Source organism: Mixophyes fleayi, chromosome 1 (genome assembly GCF_038048845.1).
Source record: "Mixophyes fleayi isolate aMixFle1 chromosome 1, aMixFle1.hap1, whole genome shotgun sequence".
Taxonomy (NCBI): Eukaryota; Metazoa; Chordata; class Amphibia; order Anura; family Limnodynastidae; genus Mixophyes; species Mixophyes fleayi.
The window spans coordinates 332,022,470-332,041,029 of NC_134402.1; the positions used below are offsets into that span (position 1 = coordinate 332,022,470).

Consider the following 18,560-nt stretch of genomic DNA (forward strand, 5'->3'; position numbering starts at 1 on the left):
TCCAATCCTACGTGCAAAGGGACACCCCTGACTCAGAGACCTGAGCCACATAGTAGAGACTGACGAGTCTCTGTTGGAAGCTGAAGAGACTGACCTTTCAAACAAAGATGTGACCTCGACCACTTTGTCAGGATGTCCAGTTGAAATTTGTGTGTGTGGAATCGGGTAAACCAAACCGCCTTGAAACAAGACACTATGTGACCCATCAGTTTCATGCACTGCAGACCTGAGACACGATTCAGAGATAGTAACGTCTTCACCTGGAGTTGAAGAGTCCGAATTTTGTCTGGAGATAGAAACACCATCTGGGCCCTGGTATCGAATAACAGGCCCAGAAACACCATGCCTTGGGTAGGCAGCATGCTAAATTTCTTGATAATCCAGCCATGCGCTTGCAAAAATTCCACTGTCAACTGCAGAAAAACAGCTGAAACCGTTTTGATCAAAAGATCATTCAGGCAGGAAATGAGCACTACCCCTCGCTACCTTAGCTGCACAGTCATCACTGCCATTACCTTTGTGAATACATGAGGAGCTTTTGCCAGACCAAAGGGAAGTGCCCAGAATTAGTAATGCTCCTGATCCACTGCAAATCTCAAAAGGTGGTGGTGTCCCTTCCAGATGGGTACGGGTAGGTATGCATCCTTGAAGTCCAAAGAGGCTAGATATTCGTCCTTTTCCATGGAGTTTAATAACAGAACATATAGACTCCATCTGAAAACCTTGAACTCTTAAATGGCTGTTGAGTGTTGACTAGGAAAAGGTGTGATAACCCAGACCTTTCTCTGCTTGTGGAACCGGAACAACCACTCGTGAATCCACCAGAGACCGGACAGCCTTTTTAAATTCTTACCATCTGATTGAATACCTGAGAAGAGAAGTGCTTCGGAAATGCCTCAGAGGCGGTCCCGCAGGATCCAGGGTGTATCCCCTGGTAACTACCCCTCTTACCCATGTATCAGTAGTAGAATTCACCTGCCTATCCCAACAAATGAGCCCCCACCAGCACTCTTGCCGGCGAGCATGGCTTGCTGCCCTGCAGACGGCTTTTCAGTCTGTTTGGGTGCAGGACGGTGGCCTGTCCAAGCCTGCCTGCTTCTTTGGGCCGCTCCTCTTCGGGCAGTGGACTGAGCTCTTATAGGAGCCCCTCTGGTGTTCCCAACATATCAAAATAAACAAAAATGCTTTACTTTGCTTTTTGAGTAGCCACTGGAAGAAAAGTCCTTGGTCCATGCCGGTTCCGCAATGTCGGCCTCTCCCACAGACAGTGCAAAGGCCTCCGGGTCGGACTGCCCACCAGTCATTTTAGATTGGCACCTGGAGCAGGTGAAATTGTTTACAGAAACAGCTATGGACTTGGAACCTGTCCCTCCTTGACATAGTGAAAAAAAGAAAGAGGTGACAATTATGAGAGACACTGTAGAAGAATCTAGGTCAAGAGATGTCTAACAGTATACACTGTGAATAATGGGTGTAGTGTATGCTCTATATATTATAAATGTATTTCAGAGTGCCACTACAGAGGGAGAAATACATATACTTTAGTCAAATTACATGCAAATGCAAAGGAGTAACAAAATAACACAGACAGTTAGAATATCTAAATCTGAGCCAGAGATATCTAACTGGTCTCCCTCTCCAGGGAACATTGTCTCAGCGTGCACCCGCGGCTAAAATGGCGTCTACAGCCTACAGAGCAAAGGAAAATAGAGGGAGTAACTAGCCTTTGCTCCTCCTCTGTTCTGTAGCCCGCCTAATGTGAAAAATATGGCGCCCATTCACACAGTTAAACTGGCGAGGACTGCACTCTGGCGACAGTTCCTCACCAGAAAATATGCCCCTTGTACCTGCACTTCCATCCCTTGTCTGCCAGAGCTGATGCGGTGCTGAAATCCGGATTGGTCATAGACCGCCAGCAGGTCACCTCACCTCTGCCTGGGAGAATGGGGCATGTAACCGTGGCCCCAAGAGCAGTCTGCTACACTGCCCTGGTCAATGGCTGGGTCCCTGAGCACTCTCCTAGTAACAGGTGACCCTTTTCCTGGGGGTACACACTAACACGCCTGATGGTGCTCTCCCTGTCTGCGACGCTCCCTCTGTGAAATAGTGTGTGTGGGAGGGAAGAATTGCAGTGGCCACCTACTGTTAGTGCAAGAGAAACAGGAGGGGATTTTCCAAAAGGTAAGTTAAAAACCAAGAACTCATTTTGGGGGAACAATATTCCAGGATGAAAAAACCTGTGTGCAAATGGACCAAGGACCATGGTTTCCAATAAAGGGGCGGGTCAGTATAATGGTAACTTAATATTAGGCAAGATCAAAACTATAGTGTCAAAATTCCCATGCAAGAGGGGTAGTGCATTGGCATGAGCAAAAATACAGGCAGATGCCTGTTCGAAATAAAGGGAATGCATCTGGCTCCATTCTTTCCCGGATTAGTATGTAAACTTGATTGTTGTCTTGTGGTGACTGCAGTGGAATCAAATATGGATTCACCAAGAAAAAGATACTGCCAAGTCGTAGGCAGGTTTGCTGTAGGCCCCATCTGCGTTTTGGTTGTGCGAAGGCTGTGGTTTTCTGCTAGTTTCCAAACATACACAACAAATGGAAGAATAATGCAGGTGTGAATTGCAAGCTTGTTTTGCTTGTGGCACTGTCAGCCACACCAAATGAACACTCACAGCATCTGCTGACCGAGGGCTGTGAGAAAGCAATGCTAACCACCAGGCTGCCCCAAGTTTTGAAATTAAACTATACCCATTTGTTCCTGGCCCTATAACTTTGCCAGTGCTTGGTAAAGCACACATATTGCACACATATTTGATTTACCTAGAACTAGCGGAGTAAATTGGGTGTGAACTTCTGGGTTTGCCCTAGCGAATTGAAAGTAACTTGACTGTGGAAGATGAAAGTGTATGCCCTTTATCCCCCCATGCAACATCCAAACAAAATCCAATATTTCAAACATGTTTTATCAGACTGCTGGGTGCTGGAACTCACCCTCTAAACAGAATACACAAAGTGTTATCTGCACTCCAGACTTTGCATAAATTATAGTCATAGTATGGACCGACATGTCCACCTTCATTAGGACATGAATAAATATGAAAATAAATATATATATATATTTTTCTTTTTTTTCACATTGACAGAAAAAAACAAAAAAAAAAAAAAAAACAAAACACTGGTGCACATTCTCATCAGCAGCTCATTACCCTGACATACAATCCAACTATTATGGTGTGTACAGGAAGCAAGTCATCAAAGCAGCACCTGAATTATAATATAATCACTAAGGCTGCCGACAAACACATAGTTACATATCTATTAACAAAATAAAAATCAGTTGTTTGCCTGAAATGAATGCAGTTTGTCATGAAGAGACTGAGCTTCAGAAAATGATGGTGTCTCAATCGATTTAGAGCTAGCATAGAAAAAAAAAAGTATCATAACTCTTGCTAAAACCTGCATCTGCAGACTGATTTAAAATAGTGATTCACTTACTGCTGGTTCTACTTGGCTTCTATCTGCAATATCAATATGGACCACTTCAACAGTCTTCCACATGTTGGGATCTAGGCAGTGCACCTGAGGGGGGGAAAAAATAATCAAATGTCACTTATCATATGTGCTAGTAAATTAGAGGTCTCACACAAAGTATTACCGTTTAAAATATATTAACCTGGAAAAATAGGCCTTTTTATCTTAATTGTATTTGACAAGGATGACTTGCATTCAAGATGCAAAATGTTGCATCTGCCCTGCTCTCATCCATATATGCCGAAAGAATAGATTGCATAAAAAGAAAGCAATAGCAATCACTACAGATGTTAAACAACATCCCAGTTGTAGATCCAGGAAATCCTAATGCTACTCCCTGCAATCTCCGACAGGATGCGCTTCGATAAAAATAACAGCTGGTTTTGGACATAAGGTCAGTCGTGCTCTGAAATCCCTTTCACTGTGGGAGCAGAGAATCTACATTAACATCGATTAAAGGGACTCAAAACAGACAGCTGAGCCAGGTCACATGCCCAGCCGGGTGGTAAGGGATTGGACTCCTTGCAATACAGAAGGGAGGGTGAAAAAAAAAAACTAAAGAAAAACAGATCCAGCATGGACAGAGAAATATGGGACGGGGGTGGACAAGAGAAATGATCAGTACTTGATGCAGTACGAGAGTGGGCAGAATTTGGCTCACTGATTCAGAATTGCCGGAGGCAGGCAGTATGTACTACGACATCAACAAGATAGAGTGAGCAGGTATTAGCACTCTGCCCCTATGTGTTTCACTGTATATACTTCAACAGAGAGGGGGGGGGGGGTGCAAAAAAATGAAACTATAAGTGGTTTTGGACTCTTAGGGTCAGTATAAAGCCTAAAACCCAGGATCACAAGGAGTCTGTCTTTGGCTAATTTAAAACACTATAGATTGTAAGCTTGCGAGCAGGGTTCTCTTACCCCTCTGTCTGTATGTGTTACCCAGTATTGTCTTATTAATGTTTGTTCCCAATTGTAAAGCGCTACGGAATCTGCTGGCGCTATATAAATAAATGTTGATGATGATGTTGATGAAATGCTGCAGGGTCACATACTTTATGGCAAATAAATGACCCCCATTAACAGAACAACTAGCCCAACTGTATACAGGAGGGAATTTACCTTTCAGGTAATTCAGAAGCGCTTTAAGGGCTGCGGGTAATTTTAAAGGACAGACTTGAGCGAGAAGGCTGCATGTGGCCTCAACACCAATTTGTCTGCTTTACACTAAGAGCCCTACATACATCACTAAAGCATAAACATTTCTTTGCATCCAACATCCCAAGACACAGTGCTAAACACCTATACATGACACTCACCAACTACCCCTCTGTCTCCAGCAATGCTGCTCAACAGGGAGCCTTCAAGATAGAGGAGCAACCTGTACATTATGTCAAATTATGAAAGAGTGATTGCTTCTGTGGCAGGATTAGGAATGAGGAGTCAGCTATACTAATGGCTTATTACGGTTACTTCTGTACTTATTGCTGAACACTGCGTCTGCCAGTTGGGCACATTACTGAGTAGTACTACAGTCATCTCTACACACACACACACACACACACACACACACACACACACACACACACACACACACACACACACTGCTTTTCATACAAAAAAAAGTTCTATATGAAACATTCAACTATCACAGTCTATATTCTAAGTCACTAATAGGTAGACAGATACATATAATTGAATTTAATAATCCCTTTAAAAGCAAATGCATTAGCAACTGATTAAAAAAAAACAAAAAAAACACTGAAAAACCATTTACAATAATTCCAATATTAAAGACATGAAAGAGGACTTGTCACCAGCCCAGTTGTGCAGTCTGGAAGAATCTGCACACAACATATAATTAGCGCGCTGGATATTCTCTCCTGGAAGAACAGGGTAATTGGAGATCCCTTTCTCATTTTTTTTTTGCACTGTGCTGTAAAACAATAAAAGGAGAAGGTGTTCTTTGATATCAGAACAACAATACTACACTCTGTCCTCTCAATTTAGAAATGGTCTCCCAAAATGTAATTTCCATCAGTTAGTTAGATCTTCGATGGTTTCACACTGAGGCGCTGTATGCAAAAATTCAGTTTGCCATATTTTAATACAGAAGCGTAAAAGCGTTAAGAATTTGTTATAAAGATATTCATATAGGTGACAGGTGCCCTTTACATTATACATGGCAAAACACAAATGTAAAAGTTACAAAAAAGTAAAAATAAAATTGTACACACTTTGTAGGATACCAAACTCATGTTTACGTGTTCTGAAAAGCAAATGACTTACATTGTCTTGAGTCCCCATGTCTGGTTTGTGCCAAGTCTCAATCTTAATGAAGAAATCTTCTTTCATATATTCATTCTGTAAGAATATAACATATACATTTTACAGAAGAGATGTGGTTCAGGCCCTTGAGAAAGCTGTTAATATGAATGTTTTTGTGTGATATTTACGTTAACAAAATGTATATAAACAATAAAAACAATACATGACATTGTTCAGAGCAGTGACACTACCAACCACAATCTGTGGTTTTGGTATAAGAGGTGTTTGCTTAGGTTTTGTGATTGACCCATGTATTATAGATGTTTGATCATTTACGTGTGCCATCTAGAGTTTTTAAAAAGACCCGAACCCTCCCTTTCAGTCAAGTTCTAATTATCAGAAGCAAAAAAAAAAAAAAAAGGTTAAACTAAACAGATATCAAATGTAATATATACATACACACATAAGGTCACCATGGACTCACTTGTGAAATAAAATATAGCACTAATGTTAAAAAGTTTAATGTGGACATCCAGTGGGCAGACGATTGCACATAGCCGTTTCATATCAGAGCTCCTGGACAGTGTTCTGACATTGGGTAGTCAGTCTTATATAGTGTATATAGATCAATCTCCACAAACAGGGGCACATCCGCCTCAGTCGGATTGTGAAGAGATTTTATATGGCCAAGCGAAATCTGCAGCAGAGTCCAGCCCCATTCAGCAGGGGTCTGCATGACCACTGCTAACTTCACATCTGTGCTGACCGACATCCTGATTGGCTTATACTACAGCACATTCATACATTGCCTCATAACTCCGCTACTTCTCTCTTAAGGCTTAGTGAGCCACATATGACGGTGCCTTGTCCTCACTCGCTCTTTTAAGGGGTTTATAATACATTTCACAGGCCCCTCGTCTAAATTGTGGGGGTTGTGGGAGGCGACTGAAGAGCAGGCATTACACAAAGCCACAATTTTATACTGTTTTCTCTGCGGGTTACTCATCCAAGGGTCTGATATTACAATGGGGTGACTGAGGAACCCCAGCAGACCCCCGTATAATACACATTGATGACCCACCCACTTACTCCAGATATTTTGGGGAGATAAATTGGGCCTACAGCACCGTAGAGAGAGTAGCGAGTCCTGTAGGCCATAAACTATATTTAATATAGTAATCAAACTACTGCAGAGAGCTCGTTCTACTGAAAGACAAAACACCACTTTTATACCAAAGAAGTGGATTCTGCTGAAGCCACCTTCTTGTGAAACACATTCCTAAGTAGCCCCCCCACCTACTATATTCTACAAAATAATTTATTAAATGTATCTATATTCTACGGAGTTCAATTGGGACAAGCCTTATATCCATTTACTCTTTAGGCAAGAGCTTAAACTATTAGGTGCCTTACAGTTACTACTTCTATAAACCATTATCATTTAACCTTATGAACTTTAAATCTGAATTCACAAATGCACATAAAAGTCTAACATTACACTCCAAAGACAATGGTTTGTTTTATCTGTCTTGGGGCAATCAGATATTAAGCTGCAAAACAAAGCAGATAATTCCTTTTTTTTATAACAACATTCACACTCCTCATTCTCAGGTTTATTGTGCTTCAGCTAAAAGTGCAGGCAAGTAATAGATTTGCACTACAGGTCAATCAGACTAAAATTGGCTGATATAAAATGTTTCCAAGAGGTGTACATGGTAAAGAGGTGGTTGATGGGTGAAAGGGGATTACATAAAGTAACGTAAACCACATCTCTGCTTAAAAGGCACCATTATAAAGTACTGAGAAGAGAGTAATATAGTGCACACACATATAAACCTGCCTTTAAATACCTCAAAGTCACGTACATGAAGGAGTCTGTAGCACAGACTTTCCCGCCTGCATCCCATCTAAAGACAGAAGCTGATCTCTTGCACTTCATTATGATAAATCCTTCATACATTTAAACTAGTACACTTATCTGCATCTTTCAAAGCTTTGAAATAAAGATGGTTCTACACTATGTCACTCTATGAAGCGCTCCCCTCTCTCTTCCTATGTAGACAGCATGAAAACTAGTTACCAGGAGGGGAAGCTGCAGATCAAACACAAATGGTTTTAGTGTCTCATAGGAGTTCCAGACCAGAATTAAACATCTGGTTGCTGAAAACTGACATTTTGCTTGTTTTTTTGTTTAAAACCATATTCATTTTAATTTAGATAAGGGTCTATAAATTTGTGATACACACTACATGCTTATTATTTATTTATACACACACACACAAATACATACATAAAAATTCTTCATGGGCTTTGTGCAAACACATAAGTGCTACATGGAAGCGTTGTGAGCCAATAAGACCTTTGCATGCTTATGCTCTCTGAGCAACACCACATCACCATTAAATTTGAGTTAAAACAAAACATGGTTCAAAAAGACCAACTGTCAAAACAAAATGAGAATACCAAAAGTAAAATAAAAGCATACAATGGAACTAAACAGTTCTCAGCCAGCCTGTAAGGTAAATACAGCATTGGAAGCATAGCCTTCATTAATAATTAGTAAAATAAAGTTATTGCAATAAATTGTATAACCCAATGAAAAGCTAAAAGGAGCAAGAACAAATAAAAATTGAGATTTCAAAATGGATTAGCATTTGTGCAACATTCAATAGTAACAGAAGTATACACAGGAGAAAAGATTCAAAATACAAACTTACCGTTACAACTGATCCACCAAGAATTGGAACATACATGGAAAATAATAAGAGGACATTTAGATTATATACATGTATTGCTGTGACACAAATCAATCTAGGAGAAACATATTTAGCAGTGTGTACAGATGTTGCATTTTCAAACTTTTATATGCATAAATATACATTTTCTATGTATAAAACCCCAAATTATTCATCTAAAAATCAAAGGATAAAAAAAAGACAGCACTAGACTCAAAATGTTATACGTTCTAAAACTAGGACAGTAACATTCGACAGATAGATCATTTCACAGTTATCAAGATAAACTGTTTCACTAAATTTTGTTGATAGGAAGCAAAAAACTTTTTGACATCTATAAATGCTGAATACTTTATTTTCCAGTTTTCAACAATTATTTTTTTAAAAAAAAATAATAAAACAAAAATCCACTAGCATGTAGCAAGAGATATATTGCAGCGATACATGTCCAGATGAAAGTAAAGGGCAGTTGTGACAGAATTAAATAAAACTCTACAGCAAATTACAATTAAGAGATTAAACTTATATTTGTAACCTGTTATAATAGATACTAAGCTCACTTCTGTAACAATACTTTAATGTATTTGTCAGGCTTAACATAACAAATGCAGATAATATAATGAAAGCTTTAAAGAAGAAATATCAAAGATAAACAGACTTCCACCACTAGAGAACCCAGGTGGGCAGCCTGCCTATCGTGCCACATGGTTGTCAGTGGGCTTGGGAGCTGGACGCCCAGATGCCCAAGCCTGCTTTTGTCTCGGCTGACCTCCACGAGGAATGACAGGTTGGTCTCTGGAAAACTGACCTTTTGGCTTCCCTGAAAAATGGTAGGAATGAAACCTAGGGCAGGGAATGTGCAGAAAGGTGCGCTTTCCTCCCGTGGCCAGGTTAAGTGTCTTATCCAGTTCTGGACCAAAAAGGACACTTCCAGAAAAATGCAGAAAATCCAGAGTTATTTTGGACAGGGTCCACCTCCAAGACACTAAGCCCAGAGGGCACAGTGTCCCACAACCGCAGATCCTGTAATATTGGCCTCAACAAGTCCAGCATCCAGAGCAGCATCTCGCAGACATACCAGCACCTCACCGATGTGCTGCACCAAAGGTAGTAACACCACCCTGGACCTACCTGACAGCAAACCCTCTCCATGCTAAAGGTTGTCACATGCAGAACCAGAATGGTGGTCTTAGACAAGCACGCTATGGGAGTATGCCTTGGTCGGAGACTACCACTTCATCATATCCTCGCTGGGGAGAGGATACAGGATTAGTAACCTGCAAGACAGACTGTCCTCAATCTTTAGCGCACACCAGAAGGCTCACACTAAATCTTCTACCCCCTGTGACCTATCTGCTGAAAGGTGTCAATGAGACAAGTTATTTGGGAAATTAAATATAGTGATAAATTGTTTTAAATCGACTTCTATATTATACATTGCTTCCGGATTATATGGGATATCCCAGCTAGTTGGTCATAAAGGTAAATGGCTGGATTACCCCTGCTAACGTGTGGGGAAAAAAATCCTTTATAAATGAGCATTAAAAGTCCCATGTAATGTGTATAACATCTGTACTTCTGGGTGAGTCACCAATACTACAAACCAGTTTGCAACAGTCATTGTAAGGACTCTTGAAGAGCAAATAAACACCATACTGCTTGGAATAACCTGCCTGACCGCTATTGCCTGCTGTATTCCTGTGACCAATATATAAGAGCTAAACTCTAATTATTTCACCAGCTGTCCTGTGTTGAACCAGACACCCACCAGTTCTGATCTAGCAGTCCTGATCAGGTAAGTGGTCAGGAGGAACCAGCCAGTCACCAGAAAGCAGGTGCTGCAGCAGTCATACAAAACACCCATAAGTGGTTCCAGGTACAGGTGAAGGAGGCTGGTGGTGGTAGAGACTGCTCTTATACAACTAGTGCATAGTAGGCACTCGCAGTTGGTAAGAGACTGGTGTCTTTGGACACCAGTAGTCATGGTCAGTAACAGTAGGTTACGGACCATAAAAAGGAACCCAAAAATGGACTGGGTTGCAGACTAGGCCCAATGTGATTACGTTTTTATAAACAACTGTATCCACCAAATGCCAGGAGCCAAAAATTAGCGCAGTGTATCCATCAACATGTATCTTCACCTCTTAGATTGTTAGCTCATATGGGCAGAGGTCGTCTTTGCCTTCTGTAGCATCTAGCAACGCAGTTATGTTATTTTTTATTTTTAAAGCGCCAACATAGTACTCAGCACTGTGCAAACAACAAACAATGACATGGAACTGAAGGCAAAGATGACTCCTGCCCATACGAGCGAAATATCTAAGGTGGGGAAACACATGATATGCAAGTTAGTGTAATAACAACTGCATCACTAAGTGTGTAGTGGGATGCTTAATTATAATCAGTCGCTTATACACTCCCAAACCAGACTGAGTATTAACAGACAGACAAATGGGTAAGCAGGCGCTGGTTGCAGGCTTACAATCTATAAGACAATAAGAGTTTGAAAACAGAAAAAGTTTAGGATGTCAACAGTGTCCATGCAGAGAGGTCCACGGGAATTAGAAGTAATGGCCTTTAGATTAAGTAGTTATCAAATCATTTAACACCTATGTCAGTGCAGTGTAAGTGTAATGTTGGAAGCAAAAAGGGTGACTGAAGAAGGTCCAAAAGGTTGAGGGGTGGGGGTGATTTGTGGCGCATATGTAGGCAAGCCTCTCAAGAAGCTTAGAGGAGTATGGGCACAGAGATGGGATGGTAATCAAAAAGAGCGTTAGAGCCAGAATTATTATTTTTTTGAGAGTAGGAGTACTCACCGCATGCTCAAATACTGATGGAGAGATGCAACTGAAGAGACAGATTGCAGTTTTCAGTTAAGGATGAGCATAGTAGACAGGGAGTGACTGATTTCTGAGGGTATAGGATCAAGAGGACAGGGAGTAGAGTAGGAAGAGAAGAAGAGTGCAGTTACCATCTCTTCATTTGTCAGATCAAATTAAGAGAAGGTTCCAGAGGTGCAGGGAAGGAAGTGAGCAGGTTGTAAGTCGGGAAACAGGATACCATTTCATTGAGAACTTATTGCCGTTCAAGTAGGGCGCAAGGAGGACATTTAAATGTATTATAAGAGGCATTTTGGGTTAGAAATCCAAGCAGAGATGAGAGATTGGAAGGAAGTTTATTTGGCAGCGTCCAGATTATTTTGATAGGGGTGTAAATAGCAGTATATTTGAGGAAGTAATTAGAAGCAAGAGACTTTCAACAATGCAGTTCTACTTTGCAAGAACATTTTTAAAGGCATCATGTTTCATTGGTGTGCCTTGGATGACTTCATGGTTGACGTAGAGTGTAAAGAGTAGCTGGAGATAGTTGATCAAGGGCTATTGCTATGGTTTGGATAAGATGTTGTAGTGCTAGACCAGGATAAGAGAATGTAGAACTGAGGAGAGAGGTTGTTGCAGAGAGTTGGAACCGTTTGATTTCTGTAGGTATAAAGAGGCTTGATAGCGTAGAACAGGTTCTTGTGGTGGAGGAGAGCTTGGAGGTTGTAAGGGGGTATTAAGAGAGGGAACGAAGTGTTGAAGAAATCAGAAACTGAACATAGCCTAAACAAAACAAGATCAAGGCAGTGGCTATGCAGAGCAGTAGGAGTCAGTCCACTGGGAGAGGCCTAGAGAGGAGGTTAGAGAGATTACTTTGGATGCAGAAGGACAATGTGGAAAATAAATGAGGATGTTGAAATCACTTAAGATGATGGTGGGGATGTCAGAAGATAAGACATGAGGGAGCAAGGCAGTAAAATGTTCAAAGAATTGTTGGGGTGGTGCAGTGGAATGTTAGATCACAGCAGAGAGGAAGGAGTAGTCTAACCCCACCTCCGTGTTTGCTTCCAGGCCTGGAGCTGTGGATGAAATGGAGACCACTGTCTGAAAGGGCTTCAGGTGAAGCAGTGTCCAATTGTGTGAGCCTTGTTTCTGTTATTGCCAGTAAATTGAGGTTATTTGAGAGAACGAGGTCATGGATGGAGGTTCATTTGTTACAAACAGAACATGCAACCAATAGGGCACGTTTAAAGGATTTTTTAAAGTGACGGAAGAAAGGTGGTGTGTGAGGTTTGCTGGACTTCTATAATGTTCTGAATCAGAATTACATGTATGGGAGATGTGTGGGTGAGCCTGGATATGGTGATATATCACCACCTGAAAGAGGAGAGAGATAATATTTTGTTTTCCAGCACAGGTTGAGGATGTAACAGTTAAGGAAGAAAAATATGAAAAAAGTTCATGAGTGTTAATAAGCGGATAGTGAAGTAGTACAGGCCAGTAAACATTATTTTATTTTTTTTAAAGTTTTACTTTTGCAAAGTCACACAAACAAAAGAATCCAGCTGACAGAGTAAATACACAAATCGAAGAAAACAAGAAAATCACACACGGTCTACGACCAGCACAGAACATGGAATTCAACAAGTCAACCAAATATTTAAATATAAGGAGAAAAAGTGACTCAGTTTTCACACAGAGAGAAGAAGAAAGAGGGAGGAGAGAGAGAAGGAATAGGAAAAAGTAAAAGAAGAAAAAAAGGAGGGCGAGAAGGGACTAGTTCCAGCGTGAGAGATGGGAAAAGCGATAAGACTGAGTTATGTGAAGGGTGGATACGCCTGAAGGATAGCAACGGATCCCAGATCTTGGTGAAGGCTCTCGAGGAGTTGTGGATAATACTGATCATTAAATCCATCCGCTGGGTCTGCCAAACTCTATTGATTATGGACTGCAAGGAAGGACGGGATTGCAGCCGCCAGTCTGCCGCTAATTGGCAAGTAGCTGCCGAGAGAATGTGCCCAATTCATTTATTCTGATGATGGGATGCCGAGGGAGCTCCCACGGGAAGAAAGAATTTAGGCTTCAAGGGAATGTCCACCTGAAGAATTGAGTGGGTCAAGGCAGTAAACGTTTTTTTTACCAGACAAAAATGCAACACGCAAGATTTGTCACACTGTGCATGGTTAAGCATATAGTAAACTGGTGTCCAGTTGCACTTGAAGAGGAATTCATGTGTAAATTCAGTAAATTAATAAACAGATCTGTATAGATATCTATCACACCTGACCAAATTGATCCTATAGGAACCAGAGCTAAAAGCGAATGTGAATGATCAAACTGTGTCTAAAGCACTGCATAATATGTTGGCGCTATTACAAATGAAGACTAATAATAATAATAATAATGATTTTTTAATGAACAATTGACGAGTCCTAAACATTTATTTTCTGTGCGTTGAGATACACATTGAAAGGAAACAACATTTTAACCAATAATGGTCACCTTCCCATGACAGGCCTGGCCAATAGGATTTCCCATGATGAATTGACAAGATAAATAAAAATGCTGCTTACTTGTTCTACAGTAAGGATAAGCATTCCATGCTTTCTCGTGGAATACCAAAGATCCCTCTGGTGCAAACATCTTTACAAAGCCAGGGACTTTACTAGAAAAAGAAAGATACACAATTATGAAACATGCCCTTTCATATTACAATGTTATTAAACAAAGGTTTGTTTCTTTTAAACTATTTTAGTATCTGGCTGTACTTTTTTGAGGGAAATCCGCGTTGTTGCGGTCCCGTATTAACTGGTGGCATGGGCAGCCGAAGCCACGATGTCGGCGGATAATTGAATATGCTCCATAGTATTTTGTATTTAAGGGATACACATTTCTATCACATTTAGGTGTTTGTGTGCTTGTGCTTTAGTCTAGTAAACAGGTTGCAACACTCCAGCAACAGCGTTTCCTCTTGCAGTCATTGTATTGTCACTGTGTCGCAGGCGTTTACAAAACTGAATGGAGGACTTTCCACAATCATCTAATCAAATAAGATGACTGGCAGCCAAGTGATAGATATAAACAAAAAAGAAAGACAAATTAAAGTTAGAAAATAGAAACAAGAAAATAAAAATAGGTTGGAAGTGATTATGCAAAGGGTGTGATCGGATACTACTAAAAGTTGATGTGCACAAGACTGGGGGGAGGGGGGGGGGTTTGTGATAAATGTTTCATTAGCTACTGGCACATATATTATTTACAATTTGTGTTACCTATACCAGAATACCTCTGCAGGGCTCACCTTTTCAGATGGTAGATTTTATGTGTATATTGGCCCTTTTCACCATCTTTTTCATACGGTTCATTCTTCAAAACTTCAATTCCTTCTCCACCACCAGTTTCATTTTTACTTGCTTCAGCTACGGAATAAAGCTGGCCCACTTGATACTATAAAACATAGTAGCAAAAGGAAATGATTGTATTGTCTGGCCAAACATCAAAATACAAACTAACAATAGGCCTGATGGTCTCCAACAGTCCTGTCATTGTAGTGACTAGTGAGAGCTCACATTACCCTTTCAAACTGTAGGATACATGTCCGATAAAACCGCCAACATACAAGTGCGTTACAAATAAGCAGAAAAAACCTAATGCCAGATACCCATCACCTGTAGCTTTCAGGGAAAGTCAAACTGTGGGCCGCAAGCAAAAAATCTGCTTTGCTTTACTGCAGTAGTGTACACAGACAGACTAGGCTGTTTCTGTTGCAGCTTCCCAAGGCCTGGTGTAAAGATACACCCCAATGACCATCAAATCATCAATAAAATGAACACAATATAATGAATTGAGGAAAAATAAAAAATAAGCAAGAATTAAAAAAATGTGTGCACTCCCTCCTAAATAAGCAATTATAATTGCTATGGCATGGGCTTTTTTATTAGTTTAATTCCCTGCAAAATCATCAGCAGGTCACGCTATAACATGCAGCCAGGACACAAACGCGGTACTCAAAAGTCTAAAAAACAACAAAAAAAAAACCATACTAAAAAGACACTAAAAGTAACGTTTTAGTATTTAAATCAATATTTAAACTCACCTAAATCCTAATTTTTGTTTTTTTTACTACTAGGTACTTTTGAGGAACTACATGTTCCAGCAGTCCTTGTAGTGCCTTGCCAGTACAGGGCCTGCTAGGACTTGTAGTGCAGTAGGGAAAATGTTTTTTGTATACACCATAGAAATAAATACTTTAATCTAAATAAAGACCCCCACCACCACGCTCTGAGGTTCCCCGGCAATAAATATTACTGCAATTTGCTCGGCACTGCAAATCAAACACTTAGCTGTGGTAAAATAAATAACTAATAAAAAAAGAAATACATCGGCTTGACATGGCAGACTGAAGATAAGATATTAAGATAACAAAAAAAGACAGAGACAACATACCTCTTCGATGGAGCACGGCAAAACTACTCGGCTGAAAATAAAACAAAATATTTTAGAACACAAAACACAATTTTGTAGAACACTACGGAACAGAGTATACATGAAAACTCCTAACTGCAGTTATGATTACTATTAATATCTGACTCACTCTGGAGCCCAATAAACAGGTATTTGTCCAATTGCCAGATATCGCAGGGTGTGTGGCCAGCTTGGGGAGGGTCAGTGTCAGTCTTACAGGAGGTAATCACAAATATACTGCTATTTAAGGAAGACAGGACTTTACGGGAAATTTATTAGGCGACAGTACAGAGCACATAACAAATGGAGAGGTGGACTTAATCGCTACCTACCAACTTTATTTGGTTGGATACACAATATAGCAGCGGAGTGTATCTAACGGTAACCTGATTAAGAAACTCCCACACGTCAAGCCTGTAAATGCTGCAGCCCTCGCCGCAGTCATATGTCCTATGTCATAGCTTGCAAATACCTAGTTATATAATCTATTTGTGCTGGCAATTTTAAGAGAGAAAGTGAATCGAATGAAATACAACAGGCAAAAGTTTCAAGAATGAAAATAGCCTATAGGATCAAATTAAGGGACATATCCCTTTAACACATACACCTACCAAAGGAGCGGCATGATGGCGCCTACACCCTGGGAAATATTTAAAAACACGCTAAAGACGTGAAAAAGTGCATGAAAATTGGAGTCATCTAAAGTGAAAGAAGGTTCTATTGTAGTTTCCTATCAGATACACTGTTGTCCTAAAATCCTACTAAATTGCCAATTAACATTGCTGACATGCATAACCAATATAATAATCTTCCTGTGCAGCAAAAACATTTTATCATCATCTGTGTAGGCACATGTTCTATTAAGCTTTACCTGCATGCATAGGTGCCTGTAGAAGTGTGCCAACTGTGTAACCAAGTTATAACTACAGTGTTTGTGTCCATAATGGTGGGTCAGTGCATTGATGTCACTGCTGTAAAATAAAAACTTGCTGCTGTGTATTTATCTATGCTTAAAATTCCCAGGGTAAATAGCTTTTTGGGCCAGCGAATAAAGACTAGAATATGTCAGGCAAATAGCACAGATTAAGATGTGGACCGTAGACAGCGAATACAGGATTTTAGAAAAGTAAAGAACATGAAAGTTAGGTACTGAGTAAGGCAGTGATGGCTAACCAGTGACACTCCAGGTGTTGCGAAACTACAAGTCCCAGCATGCTCTGCCAGCTATCAGCTAGTTATCTACTGGCAAAGCATGCTGGGGCTTGTAGTTTTACAACACCTGGAGTGTCACAGGTTAGCCATCACTGGAGTAAGGTAAAGAGTATCTAGCAAACTAAAGCAGTTAAGAAGAGGTGCAAAAAATCACCTCCCCCCCCCCCCACCCCCCAAAAAAAAAAAAAAAAAATCAGCACCAGGCCTCAACGCATGACATAAATATTAAAAAAAATTGTCTATTACAATACACTTTTGTTCAACAAAAAAAGCACCCCAACAACTTTATAGAAAAATGATTAACGCCGCAAGGCTACATTCAGGCCACACGCAGTACAGAGATATCCCTACTATACAACAGACAGTACACACAACTGACAGTGTGGAGACATTTAGCAGCAGGCCATTTCACAGGAGAGCAAACTTTCGGCCATACAATCCGCTCCTGCCTTTGCTTCGTTGCTCAGTAGGCTGCCATTATGCACAGTATTCGTAAACTCATGGAAATGACAGTGTATAAGTAGAGCTGGGATGACGATAGTCATTTCATTCAGCTGTGGTGTTGTTGGAGTAGGACTGGCAACACAAAATGACAAGTTATGCCTGCAAAACTTCATGGCCACGTGTGAAATGAGGCAAATATTCCATGGAACAGGAATACTGTTCTATTGACAAGTAGTAGCCCTCTGGTGCAAGCCCTATACTGGCCATGGATTGCATAGATACCCCTGCCCCAGTGTCAGACATAGGCATGTGCTGTCAGGAGCTTCCAGGGTCAGAGCATTTCTTATGCAGACGTGCTCTAGTGATGAACGACCTCAGAGCCTGCACGCTATATGTGACATGGAGACATAGTGAAAATATACCATAGAATGAGCTCAGTGTAGACAAGAAGAAACAGCAAAGGTGCCTGCAAATGTGCCCGTCGGCACCACTGGTGCATGGCTTCTTTGGATCCATGCGTGGGGGCCACAAAATTGTCCCAAGAGGATTGCTGCTTTCTGACCTTATATTATTCAGCTGTAGATCCACATTTGTCCCTGCACTTGTGTTCAAATGCTTCCTTATACAGAGACAGCTATTTATCAATGTAGTCAACCAGAAAACACAACATACCACAAGACTAAGCCGACACTGCATTTTGGTAACAGGTTTTATTTACCAGTTCCGTAATAAGAAAGAGCTCACTGAAACCAGCTTAAATTTTTTAGAGAAATGAAAGTGGAGAGGTGCCAAAAACAGATGTCTACAGAGGTATGCACTAATACACCAGCACATTTCAGTTTGCAAAAATAGAATGCTTATCTTACGAGGAAGCTACAATAAATTTCTTACAGTCACTTTATTTGCCTTACACATATGAAGTGCAAATCACAAAATTCTCTCAGCCTAACACTACATCAAACAGTAAAAATTGCTAGCAAGTGTACAATGTACCGTATAAAATCTGCAGTTTAATGATGACACTTAAAAGGTGTTGTCCATTGTTGTCTCAAAGTAAAAACAGATTAGGTATAATAGAG

General features: G+C 40.5%; 1 protein-coding gene across 1 annotated transcript in view; it reads right to left on the reverse strand.

Moving 5' to 3' along the window:
• The window catches only part of PITPNB (phosphatidylinositol transfer protein beta), a 39,109-nt gene that overhangs the window by 17,487 nt on the left and 3,062 nt on the right, over positions 1–18,560 (reverse strand). The window contains exons 2-7 of the mRNA XM_075214595.1: positions 15,808–15,838; positions 14,663–14,808; positions 13,935–14,026; positions 8,525–8,532; positions 5,829–5,903; positions 3,504–3,587 (exon numbers count right to left, since the gene is read on the reverse strand). Coding sequence (XP_075070696.1) covers positions 3,504–3,587; positions 5,829–5,903; positions 8,525–8,532; positions 13,935–14,026; positions 14,663–14,808; positions 15,808–15,838 — 436 coding nt within the window. The remainder of the gene's footprint in view (positions 1–3,503; positions 3,588–5,828; positions 5,904–8,524; positions 8,533–13,934; positions 14,027–14,662; positions 14,809–15,807; positions 15,839–18,560) is intronic.